This window comes from Saimiri boliviensis, chromosome 9 (assembly GCF_048565385.1).
Source record: "Saimiri boliviensis isolate mSaiBol1 chromosome 9, mSaiBol1.pri, whole genome shotgun sequence".
NCBI lineage: Eukaryota > Metazoa > Chordata > Mammalia > Primates > Cebidae > Saimiri > Saimiri boliviensis.
Genome location: NC_133457.1, coordinates 92,729,570 through 92,743,507, shown reverse-complemented (window position 1 = coordinate 92,743,507; position 13,938 = coordinate 92,729,570). Strand labels below are relative to the sequence as shown.

General features: G+C 42.1%; 2 protein-coding genes across 4 annotated transcripts in view; both read left to right on the top strand.

Annotated features, from left to right (window-relative positions):
- The window catches only part of ATRN (attractin), a 165,142-nt gene that overhangs the window by 2,425 nt on the left and 148,779 nt on the right, over nucleotides 1-13,938 (top strand). The gene's annotated exons all lie outside the window — the stretch shown is intronic.
- On the top strand, nucleotides 6,288-9,384 carry LOC101031024 (small ribosomal subunit protein uS2-like). Its single transcript, XM_074406313.1, has one exon. The coding sequence runs from the start codon at nucleotides 6,982-6,984 to the stop codon at nucleotides 7,867-7,869; it is 888 nt and encodes a 295-aa protein (XP_074262414.1). The 5' UTR covers nucleotides 6,288-6,981; the 3' UTR covers nucleotides 7,870-9,384.

Sequence of the window (13,938 nt, the reverse complement as noted above, 5' to 3'; positions counted from 1 at the left end):
TGACAGGAGCAGAGAGAGCAAAGGGGAGCTTGGCAAGACTGGAGAGAAAGGGAGAAGCCAGGCCAAGTGGAGATTTGTGGGTTGGATTGAAAATTTTAACCTTTAGCCCAAGAACAGTGAAATGGCGTAGTTCACTCTTGTTTTCATGACATTATAGGCTTTTAGATTGGAGCCCGAGTACAAAAGGTCTTGAAGGTGAGGCCAGGGCATTTTGAATTTGAGAAGCTTCCAAGATCAGGTGACTGGATGATTGGGTCAGATGAGGATCCTTTAGGTTCTGAAAATCTGGTACACTGTGGTAGGCAGTGGGGACCTACAATGTGGGAAGGAGACTTCATAGCAAGATCAGTCTGTAATGTTCAGAGTAGGTAGACTCACTTTGGGCATGAGAGATAGTGAGTAGCTAGGTGGGATCTGTTGGTATGGGTCAGGCCGGTGGTATTGAGAGCCTGTGGTGGTGTAGAGGTGAAATGAACAAGTCTTTCGTGTAAACTGGTTTGCTGTTGGAAAGTGGGGGATGGTGAGGGAAAGAAAACAAGATCATATCTTGGGTGACCGAGAGGACAGTGATACCATAAACAGACACAGGGACACAGGAGCAGGTGTTAGACATTTAATTGCACACATGCTGAGCTTGGGGTGCTCTGAGTACACACCTGGCAGATGTGAGTTTGGAGTCATCTACGTATGAGGGAGATTGCCAGGGAGCTCTCTCTGAGACTCCACATGGAAAGCCCAGATGATTGGAGAGGAGCTACTTGCTGTAGGAACAGGCAGTCGTGACACTGGTTGTCTAAAATAGTGTCACGAGTAAACGAAGGGACTCCCCTGCTTATTGTGGACATTCCCTCTGAGCTGATTCTAGGTGATATCAGTGCCGTTTCCTGGGTAGACAATTAGGACTTTGGTCCTGATAAATTTTGTGGGCTTTGGGATTTTGCATTTTTAAAAATGAAAGTAGGAAGAACTTATGACTCTGGTCTTTAAAAAAACTCAATAAAATTTTAGTTGAGCCTGGGCATGGTGGCTTATGCCTGTAATCCCAGCACTTTGGGAGGCTGAGGCGGGGAGATCAGGAGATCAGGAGTTCAAGAACAGCCTGGCCAACATAGTGAAACCCCGTCTCTACTAAAAATACAAAAAAAAAAAAAAAATTAGCTGGGCATGGTGGCGGATACTTGTAATCCCAGTTACTTGGGAGGCTGAGTCAGGAGAATCGCTTGAACCTGGGAGGTGGAGGTTGCAGTGAGCCAAGATTGTGCCATTGCATTTCAGCCCTGGAGACAGTGCAAGACTAAGTCTCAAAAAAAACTTTTTTTTTTTTTTTTAGTTAAAGGATTCTTTTGGGGGGAAGAGTGAAATGTTGGTTTTAATTGCAGTGATTTGTTTCTTGATTTAACTTACAAACCTCTTTGCTATTAAATGACATTAAATGAATACCTTTCTGATTTAGAATGGCATCAAGTTGGAGTGCTTTTTAAGCTTTTTAGTCCTGTAAATCCTGTGTTATAATTGCCATTATAGGGTTTTTTCATTAATTGAAGGGAACATAGGCTAACGAGGATTGGATTTCCCTAAGGTTATTACTGAGTGCATACTGTGTCCCACAGAGCATTTTCAGGTACATTGTACTATTTAATCTTCAGGACAACTCTGAGGGTGTTATATGAAATTTACATTATTGTATTATTGTTGTTAGTAATATTTATTACTAACAACAATATTAGTAATATTTATTACTAACTGCAATAATACAATAATGTAAATTTCATATAATATTATAATGTTTTTTCTAAATAAAAGATACCATAGAAATGATTAATTATAAAGGATAAGTTAAAGGATGTCAGTTTAATAAAAATACCTATAGAATCTTTGGTGTGTGATTAGGCAGTACCACTTTCATTCATTTTTATGTGAATCTTTATAATTCAGTGATCTTTTTTCTTTCTTTCTTTTTTTGAGATGAAATCTCACTCTGTTGTGTGGGCTAGAGTGCAGTGGTACAGTCTTGGCTCACTGCAACCTCCACCTCCCAGGTTCAAGTGACTCTCCAGCCTCAGCCTCCCGAGTAGCTGGGATTCCAGGTGCCCGCCACTAAGCCCAGCTAATTTTTTTTTTTTTTTTTTTTTGTGGAGACGGGGTTTCACCATGTTGGCCAGGCTGGTCTCAAACTCCTGACCTCGTGATTCACCCACTTCAGCCTCCCAAAGTGCTGGATTACAGGAGTGAGCCACTGTGCCTGGCTCAGTGATATGTATTTTTTTCTACTTATGATGTCACCACTGTAATTTTTCTTTGAAGGATAAATATCCCCATAGGATAAGTTAAGCTTAGTTTTGAAATAAATATGCATTCAACTCTTTTAAGTTCCTGCTACAGAAAAATGTTTGGGAGAATTGAATAGAATAATCTGGTGAATTGGATAGAGCCCAATAATGTGAAGATGTACTGTCTATAGTAAAAAAAGAAAGGTTATTGAACATCTATTTTGTGCCTAGCACATACAGTAATAATAGTAGTGGCTGGGTGTGCTGGCTCACGCCTATAATCCCAGCACTTTGGGAGGCGGAGGTGGGTAGATCACCTGAAGTCAGGAGCTCAAGATCAGTGTGGCCAACATGGTGAAACCCTGACTCTACTAAAAATAAAAAAAAAATAGCTGAGCATGGTTGGGGGTACCTGTAATGCCCGCTACTTTGGGAGGCTGAGGCAGGAGAATTGCTTGAACCTGGGAGGCAGAGGTTGCAGTGAGCCGAGATGGTGCCATTGTACTCCAGCTTGGGTGACAAGAGAGAAACTCTGTCTCAAAAAAAAAAAAAAAGAAAAGAAAAACTTAGCTGGGTGTATTGGCATGTACCTGTGGTCCCAGTTACTACATGGGAGGCTGCGGCAGGAGGATTGCTTGAGCCCAGAAGGTTGAGCCATAATCATGCCACTGCATTCCAGCCTGAGCAACTGAGCGAGACCCCGTCTCCCAAAAAAAAAGTGTGTGTGTGTGTGTGTGTGTGTGTGTGTGTGTGTGTGTGTGTGTGTCTATAGTAGTGGTCACAGCAGCATCCACCACTATCCGCCATTTCTCCATTTTTTTCCCCCAGGCATTGTGCCAATTGCCTATTAGAAATAACTTCCTGCTGGGTGCAGTGGTTCACACCCGTAATCCTAGCACTTTGGGAGTGCTAGGATCAGGAGTTTGAGACCAGCCTGGCCAACATGGTGAAACTCCATCTCTAAAAAGAAAAACAAAAAAACAAGAAAAAGGAAATAACTTATTTTTAGTCCTTAGAGTAAAATTATTACCATTTCACATATGAGTAAACTTGGAGGTACTGAATAATTTGTCCAAGGTCACAGAAGTTGTGCAAAATTGGGATCTGAACTCAAGCTTGTCTAATGCCCAAACCTGTGGGTTTTTTTTTAGACAGCGTCTCGTTTTGTGACCAGGTGCCAGGCTAGAGTGCAGTGGCAGGATCTCGGCTCACTGCAGCCTCTGACTGCCGGGTTCAAGCAGTTCTGCTTCAGCCTCCCGGGTAGCTGGGACTACAGGCGCACGCCACCACACCCAGCTAATATTTGTATTTTTAGTAGAGACAGGGTTTCACCATGTTGACCAGGATGGTCTTGTTCTCTTGACCTGGTGATCCACCTGCCTCAACCTCCCAAAGTGCTGGGATTACAGGCATGAGCCACCGGGCCCGGCCACTTGTGTTCTTTTTATTGTACCATTTGGCCTCTCATTTTTTTCTGAGCCCAGACACTCTTTATGGGTATTCTTTGGAAGGACTGACCTAATCCCAACAAACACTTTGAGAAACAAAGGAAGGAAAAAAATAGATTTTTACAATGGGAAAGGTAACATTAAAAAAATCTTAAATTTGCTTGAATCTCTCTGGCTGCCAATCTGAGGGCATAAATACCTTTTTAGCTAGTGAAATAAAAATTCTTGCCTGGGCTGGGTAGTTCACGCCTGTATCCCAGCCCTTTGGGAGGCTGAGGTGGATCGCCTGAAATTAGGAATTTGAGACTAGCCTGGCCAGCATGGTGAAACCCCGTCTCTACTAAAAATTCAAAAAATTAGCCAGATGTGGTGGCAGCACCTGTAATCCCAGGTACTCAGGAAGTTGAGGCAGGAGAATCGCTGGAATCTAGGAGGCAGAGGTTGCAGTGAGCCGAGATTGCACCATTGCACTGTGGCCTGGGCAGCAAGAGCGAAACTCCCTCTCAAAAAAAAAAAAAAAAAAAAAAAAAAAATAAATAAATAAATAAATAAAAGTTCTTGAAAATAAAATGTGAAGAAATAAAAGTTCAATTCCTTTTTCTTGGCTGGGCGCTGTGGCTCACGCCTGTAATCCTAGCACTTTGAGAGGGTGAGGTGGGCGGATCACGAGGTCAAGAGATCGAGACCATCCTGGCCAAGATGGTGAAACCCTGTCTCTACTAAAAATACAAACATTAACTGGACGTGGTGGTGGGCACCTGTAATCCCAGCTACTCAGGAGGCTGTGGCAGGAGAATCGCTTGATTCCGGGAGGTGAAGGTTGCAGTGAGCCGAGATTGTACTACTGTACTCCAGCCTGGCAACTGACTGAGACTCTGTCTCAGAAAAAAAATTTTTTTTTTCTTTCTATTCTTTTTTTTTTTTTTTTGAGACGGAGTTTCACTTTTGTTACCCAGGCTGGAGTGCAATGGCACGCTCTCGGCTCACCGCAACCTCCGCCTCCTGGGTTCAAGCAATTCTCCTGCCTCAGCCTCCTGAGTAGCTGGGATTACAGGCACGTGCCACCATGCCCAGCTAATTTTTTGTATTTTTAGTGGAGACGGGGTTTCACCACGTTGACCAGGATGGTCTCAATCTCTTGACCTTGTGATCCATTCGCCTCGTCCTCCCAAAGTGCTGGGATTACAGGCTTGAGCCACTGCGCCTGGCCTTTTTTTTTTTTTTTTTTTTTTTTTTTTATAGTGATTACTAAGTGATGTTAACCTCAAGCCCTAAATTTATGTTCACAAGTCCAGTTTAATCTTGTCTGTTTTCCCCAGTACAATATAAGTTTCCTGAGGGCAGGGGTCTGGAGCATAGTGAGCAGTAAATATCTGTTGAATGAAGGAATGAAATTCTGTAATTTACTTCTTTTTTTTTTTTTTTTTTTTGAGATGGAGTTTCACTCTTGTTACCCAGGCTGGAGTGCAATGGCGCGATCTCGGCTCATCGCAACCTCCGCCTCCTGGGTTCAAGCAATTCTCCTGCCTTCGCCTCCTGAGTAGCTGGGATTACAGGCACGTGCCACCATGCCCAGCTAATTTTTGTATTTTTAGTAGAGACGGGGTTTCACCATGTTGACCAGGATGGTCTCGATCTCTTGACCTCGTGATCCACCCGCCTCGGCCTCCCAAAGTGCTGGGATTACAGGCTTGAGCCACCGCGCCCGGCGTAATTTACTTCTTATGACTTTTTTTTTTTTTTTTTGAGATGGAGTTTCACTGTTGTTACCCAGGCTGGAGTGCAATGGCGCAACCTTGGCTCACCGCAACCTCTGCCTCCTGGGTTCAAGCAATTCTCCTGCCTCAGCCTCCTGAGTAGCTGGGATTACAGGCACGTGCCACCATGCCCAGCTAATTTTTTGTATTTTTAGTGGAGACGGGGTTTCACCACGTTGACCAGGATGGTCTCAATCTCTTGACCTTGTGATCCATTCGCCTCGTCCTCCCAAAGTGCTGGGATTACAGGCTTGAGCCACTGCGCCTGGCCTTTTTTTTTTTTTTTTTTTTTTTTTTTTTTATAGTGATTACTAAGTGATGTTAACCTCAAGCCCTAAATTTATGTTCACAAGTCCAGTTTAATCTTGTCTGTTTTCCCCAGTACAATATAAGTTTCCTGAGGGCAGGGGTCTGGAGCATAGTGAGCAGTAAATATCTGTTGAATGAAGGAATGAAATTCTGTAATTTACTTTTTTTTTTTTTTTTTTTTTTTTTGAGATGGAGTTTCACTCTTGTTACCCAGGCTGGAGTGCAATGACGCGATCTCGGCTCATCGCAACCTCCGCCTCCTGGGTTCAGGCAATTCTCCTGCCTCAGCCTCCTGAGTAGCTGGGACTACAGGCACGTGCCACCATGCCCAGCTAATTTTTTGTATTTTTAGTAGAGACGGGGTTTCACCATGTTGACCAGGATGGTCTCGATCTGTTGACCTCATGATCCACCCCCTTCGGCCTCCCAAAGTGCTGGGATTACAGGCGTGAGCCACCGTGCCCGGCCTTATGACTTTTTAAAAAGTCACCTTTACTGGCTAGGAATGGTGGCTCACACCTGTAATCCCAGGACTCTGGGAGGCCAAAGTGGTGGGCGGATCACCTGAGGTCAGGAGTTTGAGATCAGCCTGGCCAACATGCTGAAACCCCATCTCAAAAAAGAAAAAAGTCATCTTACCCACATGACTGCCATGTATGTCATCTATTACTCCTGAACTTCTCTGTCTTATGCTATTTTGTGGGCATCTTTGCTGGGATGTTTTATTGTCATTTCATATTGAGCCATGTATAACACCAACCTTCTTATCCTCATTGAAAAAAAATAGTCTTTATCTTTGTACTTCCTTATTTGGTTTAGTTGTCAGAGAACTTACAGCTATGAAAGGAAGACAGCTATGTGCATAGCAATTAGAATTTCATAACAAAAATACAGGAAATATATGGTGCTGGACTAAGATGTGATAGACTACTTTCTTTGGGGGTTCTGGTGGAAGACATCACAGAAAAGAGGACATTTGGGCAGATCTGAGAAGTTCAGTGTGAGTAGACAATCTGGGGAAGAAAGACATTCCAGAAGGAATGAAGAATTGATGTGCAAAGGCAAACAATCATGTATTATCATACTTAATATATTAATTTCCTACCTTTCCGTGCTACTTGCCGAGGGCTCCCAACGGCGTTGTCTCCCAACGGCGTTGTTCTGGATCCCGTCATAACTTAAAGGGAAACTTTCACAATGTCCGGAGCCCTTGATGTCCTGCAAATGAAGGAGGAGGATGTCCTTAAGTTCCTGGCAGCAGGAACCCATTTAGGTGGCACCAACCTTGACTTCCAGATGGAACAGTATATCTATAAAAGGAAAAGTGATGGCATCTACATCATAAATCTGAAGAGGGCCCGGGAGAAGCTTCTACTGGCAGCTCGTGCCATTGTTGCCATTGAAAACCCTGCTGATGTCAGTGTTATATCCTCCAGGAATACTGGCCAGAGGGCCGTGCTGAAGTTTGCTGCTGCCACAGGAGCCACTCCAATTGCTGGCTGCTTTACTCCTGGAACCTTCACCAACCAGATCCAGGCAGCCTTCTGGGAGGCACGGCTGCTTGTGGTTACTGACCCAAGGGCTGACTACCAGCCTCTCACGGAGGTGTCTTATGTTAACCTACCTACCATTGCTCTGTGTAACACACATTCTCCTCTGTGCTATGTGGACATTGCTATCCCATGCAACAACAAGGGAGCTCACTCAGTGGGTTTGATGTGGTGGATGCTGGCTTGGGAAGTTTTGCGCATGCGTGGCACCATTTCCCGTGAACACCCGTGGGAGGTCATGCCTGATCTCTACTTCTACAGAGATCCAGAAGAGACTGAAAAAGAAGAGCAGACTGCTGCTGAAAAGGCTGTGACCAAGGAGGAATTTCAGGGCGAATGGACTGCTCCAGCTCCTGAGTTCACTGCCTCTCAGCCTGAGGTTGCCGACTGGTTTGAAGGCGTAAAGGTGCCCTCTGTGCCTATCCAGCAATTCCCTACTGAAGACTGGAGCGCCCAGCCTGCCACAGAAGACTGGTCTGCAGCTGCCACTGCTCAGGCCACTGAATGTGTAGTAACAACCACTGAATGGTCTTAAGCTGTTCTTATGTGGCCTCTTAAACAACATATAAGATTTATGGAAAATAAACATCGAGTTAAAAAAAAAAAAGTATTAATTTCCTAGGGCTATTGCAGTGAAGTACCATAAACTCATGACATAAAACCACAGAAATTTATTCTCTCATAGTTCTGAAGCCTAGAAGCCTAAAATCAAGGTATTGGCAGGGCCATGATCTCTCTGAAGACTTAGAGAAAGTCTGTTCCATGTCTTACCTGTCGTTTCCGAGTTGCCAGCAGTCCTTGGCATTTTGGCTTGTAGATGCATCACTTTAGTCTCCGCCTCCTCCCTTCAATCTCACTTGATACTCTCCATCCCTGTGTGTCTCTGTCTTTTCTCTTAAGGATACCAGTCATATTGGTTGTACGAATATGACATCATCATAACTATTGCATCTGCCAAGGCCCTGTTACCAAATAAGGTCACATTCACATTCACAGGGGCCTGTGGTCACAGGGTTAGGAATTCCACATATCTTTTTGGGGGACACAGCCGAACCCACAGCACCTGGAGAACTGAATGTAGATAGATGCATGTTGTTGGAACATAACTTGGAAGGGGTGTAATGGAAGGAACGGGGTGAGATTGTAAAGTTACAATAGCCTTTTTTCTTCCCTTCCCAACAAACTCCAGCTTCAGGGTGCTTCCTTGACTTAGGATAAGCCCTCAGGGCATTCCAGTTTCTGGTTGTGCAATTGTTTTGAAATGCGAATGTGATTTAAATGGACTCAGTAAGAGTGAATCTCAGGTCTTTTATCGGAGATCCCTTTCTTCTGTGGGTGTTTAACATATGTTGCCGTCTTTTTTGTGTGGCGAGGCCATAAGGCCTAGAACTGTTATAGTTAGCATTGCTATTGTAAGAGAAATTCACCTAAGGTCGGAGCAACTCCCGGAAGATGGAGGATGGCAGAGAAATGGAGCTGGAGATTTGATAACTTTCTGAATCTCTGGATCAGGATTTGCCTGAAGGTGTAATTTTTGGTTCATGAAGGACTGCAGTCCATGTTTTTCTTAAGCCAGTTAGAGTTGGATTTCCTGCCACTTACAGTAGAAAAATTCCTAACATACAGAGGGAGGGAAGTAGGGCCAGCTGACAAGCGTTAGTCTGCTAGGGCTTCTGTAACAAATTACCATAGACTTTACCTGTATGGAAGGTTCCCAAGATAGACAGATGCTTTTCATTTACCACAGTACAGAGGACAGGTGTATACATAGGTGAAAAAGGAGAGTATGTTTATAATCAAAACAGTTTTGATCATATAAATATGATTAAATGATTCAATGTATTTGTAGGATATTTCAATTTTTTTTTTTTTTTGAGACGGAGTTTCGCTCTTGTTACCCAGGCTGGAGTGCAATGGCGCGATCTCTGCTCACCACAACCTCCGCCTCCTGGGTTCAGGCAATTCTCCTGCCTCAGCCTCCCGAGAAGCTGGGACTACAGGCGTGCGCCACCATGCCCAGCTAATGTTTTGTATTTTTAGTAGAGACAGGGTTTCACCATGTTGACCAGGATGGTCTTGATCTCTTTTTTTTTTTTTTTTTTTTTTTGAGACGGAGTTTCGCTCTTGTTACCCAGGCTGGAGTGCAATGGCGCGATCTCGGCTCACCGCAACCTCCGCCTCCTGGGTTCAGGCAATTCTCCTGCCTCAACCTCCTGAGTAGCTGGGATTACAGGCACGTGCCACCATGCCCAGCTAATTTTTTTTGTATTTTTAGTAGAGACAAGGTTTCACCATGTTGACCAGGATGGTCTCGATCTCTTGACCTCTTGATCCACCCGCCTCGGCATCCCAAAGTGCTGGGATTACAGGCTTGAGCCACCGTGCCCGGCTGGATATTTTAATCTTAGGAAATATAGAAGTGAGTACCTACTGTTATGATTGAACATAAATTTTACATTGGTTTTTCTTTTTAACACAATCATATTTCCAAAACAGAAATGAAACTGTAGTTGTACTTTTTGAAATACTTGTGTCTGGAAATTTATCAACCATTAACCTATTATGAAACTTGGTTCCCACTTAAATAATACTCTATTGTTTTCTGTGAATTCCCAAATGCATTTTGGCAAGTGACTTCCATCTATATGCTATATACTATACTCATCCTTCATTTTGTAACTTGGTTCCTTCCATTTTCCCTTTTCTTTCTATACTTTCAAACTGGTCCATTATTATTAATGTGAATTCCTTCTTATGATGGCTTTCTTATATTTGTCTTGCTTTTTTTCCACTTTTCATTTTCTTTATGTCCTATCTCTTTAACTGCTTTTCTTTTGTCACTGAGACCATGGTTTGATATTATCCTTCCAATTAAAATACTAATTTTTTTTTCTTTTTCTGCTAGTGCATTGATCTTCTAGTGTTTGAGACAGGGTCTTACCCTGTCACCCATGCTGAAGTACAGTGGTGCAGTCACTGCTCACTGCAGCCCAGACCACCTTGAGCCTCTGGGCTCAAGTGATCTTCCCACCTCAGCTTCCTGAGTAGTTAGAATTACAGGTGTGCATCACCATGCCTAACTAGTTTTTTAAATTTTGTAGAGACACGGTCTCACTATGTTGCCCAGGCTGATCTCAAACTCCTGGGCTCAAGCAGTCCTCTCATCTTGGCCTGCCAAAGTGCTGGGATTACAGATGAAAACCACCATGTTTGGACCCTTTAAATTTTTAATTCTTAAGTTTTCTGTTTTTTCAGTTTACATTTTGGGTGGACTTCAGTTCACATTTTGGGTGGACTTCAGTTCTAGCTGTTTATTTGCATGCTTACCTATTTAGATATTTTCCATTTTTCACTTAGAGAAGTCAGTTTTAGTAATGGGTGAATTTCCTTTTTTAAAATTTAATTTAATTTTTTATAATTTGACATTAAAAGTATACAATTATTGACTGGTTGCAGTGGCTCATGCCTCTAATCCGAGCACTTTGGGAGGCCGAGGTGGGTGGATCACCTCAGGTCGGGAGTTTGAGACCAGCCTGACCAACATGGAGAAACCCCGTCTCTACTAAAAATGCAAACAACAACAAGAAAATAAAAATAAAGCCAGGCGCGGTGGCTCAAGCCTGTAATCCCAGCCCTTTGGGAGGCCGAGGCGGGTGGATCACGAGGTCAAGAGATCGAGACCATCCTGGTCAACATGGTGAAACCCCGTCTCTACTAAAAATACAAAAAATTAGCTGGGCATGGTGGCACGTGCCTGTAATCCCAGCTACTCAGGAGGCTGAGGCAGGAGAACTGCCTGAACCCAGGAGGCAGAGGTTGAGGTGAGCCAAGATCGCACCATTGCCCTCCAGCCTTGGTAACAAGAGCGAAACTCCATCTCAAAAAAATAAAAAGAAAAGAAAAATAAAAGTATACTATTATTAATTGAAATAATCTTCCAGTTAATTTCTCTTGGTCCTTTCTGTATTCTAAGAATTTTCTGATTTGTTTGCTAATATGCCAGTAAACATTAGGGGCTAGAATTCTGTTAGTTGCCATTAAGGGTCACAGAAGTAACCTCTCTTGATCTGTGTTTTCTAAATTTTTTAATTCACAGATCCTTTCATAAAAATGTATAATCTTGTGGACTCTCTTAGGAATTAAAAATCTTTTAAAAAATATATATCCAGTTTTTGATAAGATAATTTTGAATAAAGTAGAAGTAATTTGTTAATAAAGATTATAATGTATATTTTAAATATAATTTATAACAATATTCAAAATATAAAAAGGAAAATTTGACCTTACTCTATTTAAAATGTGGTGCATATTGTTTTATGTACTTTAATTGTGTAAGGAAAAGCATGAATTGTAGACCAAAAAAAAGATATTAAATTTTGGGGTAAAATGTATATTAAAATAGAAATTGAATTTGATTGTGTTTTGTGCTATTAAAATCAGTTTTTCTCTACTAATGTTTGATATTCATGAATTTGTGGTTTCACAATTACTTATTTTATTTTAAAGAAAGAGAAAGGAAGGAAGGAAAGAAAGAAAGAAAAGAAAGAGGGAGAGAAAGAGGGAGAGAGAACGGAAGTCTTGCTCTGTTGCCCAGGCTAGAATGCAGTGATGTAATCATAACTCAGTGCAGCCTCAAACTCCTTACCTCAAGCCACCCTTCCAACTCAGGCTACCCTACCAAGTATCTGAGACTACAGCCATGCACCTCTGTGCCAGGCTAATCTAAAATAAAAATTTCATTTTCTTTTTATTTTGAAAACTGTTTTCTAAAGTGACTATCTTGTTTTGTTTCCACCAGAAACATTAGAGTTTTGCTCCAGTTGTCCCATATATTCACCAGCATGTTGTATTATCAGTTGTTTTATTTCAGCAATTCTAAAAGGTGTATAGTAGTGTCTTAATTTGATTTTATTTGGCACTTCCCTAATGAGCTATGATGCTGAGTATCTTGTCTTTTTTTTGTGTGTGGTTATTTTAATTTAATATAAATTAAATTAAACATTTAATTTCTCAGTTGCACTAATCACATTTCAGAGGCTCAAAAGCCACATGTAGTTAGTGGCTATCTTATTGGATGGCACAGATCATCAAACATTTCCTTTATTATTCCTTCTGCTAGACAATAGGATGCCTTAGCTAAAGTCATGAGTTCTTCCACATCAGAATTCATGGCTAATCTTCAGTAGGAATAGAGGAATTTTATAAGACTATAACATTTAGTCCTAATGCATTCAAAGTCCAATTTTCTCATTCCATGTTATAGTTACAGATTTCTCTAGTTTTGATTTAAAAATTACCTGACCATATTTGCTATCTCCCCAACTAATCTGGAAGCCTTTTAAGAATGGGGCCACTTTTTGTCCAATTTGCCAGTCTGTGTCTTTTGATTGGGACATTTAGTCCATTTACATTTAGGGTTAATATTGATATGTATGAATTTGATACTGCCATTTAAAGCTAGCTGGCTGTTTTGCCCATTAGTTGATGCAGATCAGGTGTCCCCAAACTACGACCCGTGGGCTGCATGCGGCCCCCTGAGGCCATTTATCCGGCCCCCTGCCGCACTTCAGGAAGGGGCACCTCTTTCATTGGTGGTCAGTGAGAGGAGCATAGTATGTGGCGGCCCTCCAACAGTCTGAGGGACAGTGAACTGGCCCCCTGTGTAAAAAGTTTGGGGACGCCTGATGCAGATTCTTCATTATGTTGGTGCTCCTTACCTTTGGTATGTTTTTAGAGTGGCTGGTACTGGTTGTTCCTTTCTATGTGTAGTGCTTCTTTCAGGAGCTCTTGTAAAGCAGGCCTGGTGACGATGAAATCTCTGAGTAGTTGCTTGTTCACAAATCTATTTTTCCTTCAGTTATGAAGCTTAGTTTGGCTGGATATGAAATTCTGGGTTGAAAGTTCTTTTCTTTAAGGATGTTGAATATTGGCCCCCACTCTCTTCTGGCTTGTAGGGTTTCTGCTGAGAGATCTGCTGTGTGTCTGATAGGCTTTTCTTTGTGGGTAACCTGACCTTTCTCTCTGGCTGCCCTTAGCATTTTCTTCTTCATTTCAACCCTGGTGAATCTGACGATTATGTGCCTTGGGGTTGGTCTTCTTGAGGAATATTTTTGTGGTGTTCTCTGTATTTCCTGGACTTGAATGTTGGCCTACGTTGGTAGGTTGGGGAAGTTTTCCTGGATAATATCCTGAAGAATATTTTCCAGTTTAGATTCATTCTCTTCGTCACATTCAGGTACACCTATCAAACGTAGATTAGATCTTTTCACATAGTTCCATATTTCTTGGAAACTTTGTTCATTCCTTTTTACCCTTTTTTCTTTGATCTCTTGCCTTCTTGTTTTACTTCATTGAGTTGATCTTCAACCTCTGATATCCTTTCTTCTGCTTGGTCAATTCAACTGTTAAAACTTATGCATGCTTCGTGAAGTTCTCACGTTGTGTTTTTCAGCTTGATCAGTTCATTTATATTCCTCTCTAAGTTGTCTATTCTCGTTAGCATTTCGTCAAATGTTTTTTCAGTGTTCTTAGTTTCTTTGCATTGGGTTAGAACAGGTTCTTTTAGCTCACAGAAGTTTCTTATTAACCACTTTCTGAAGCCTGA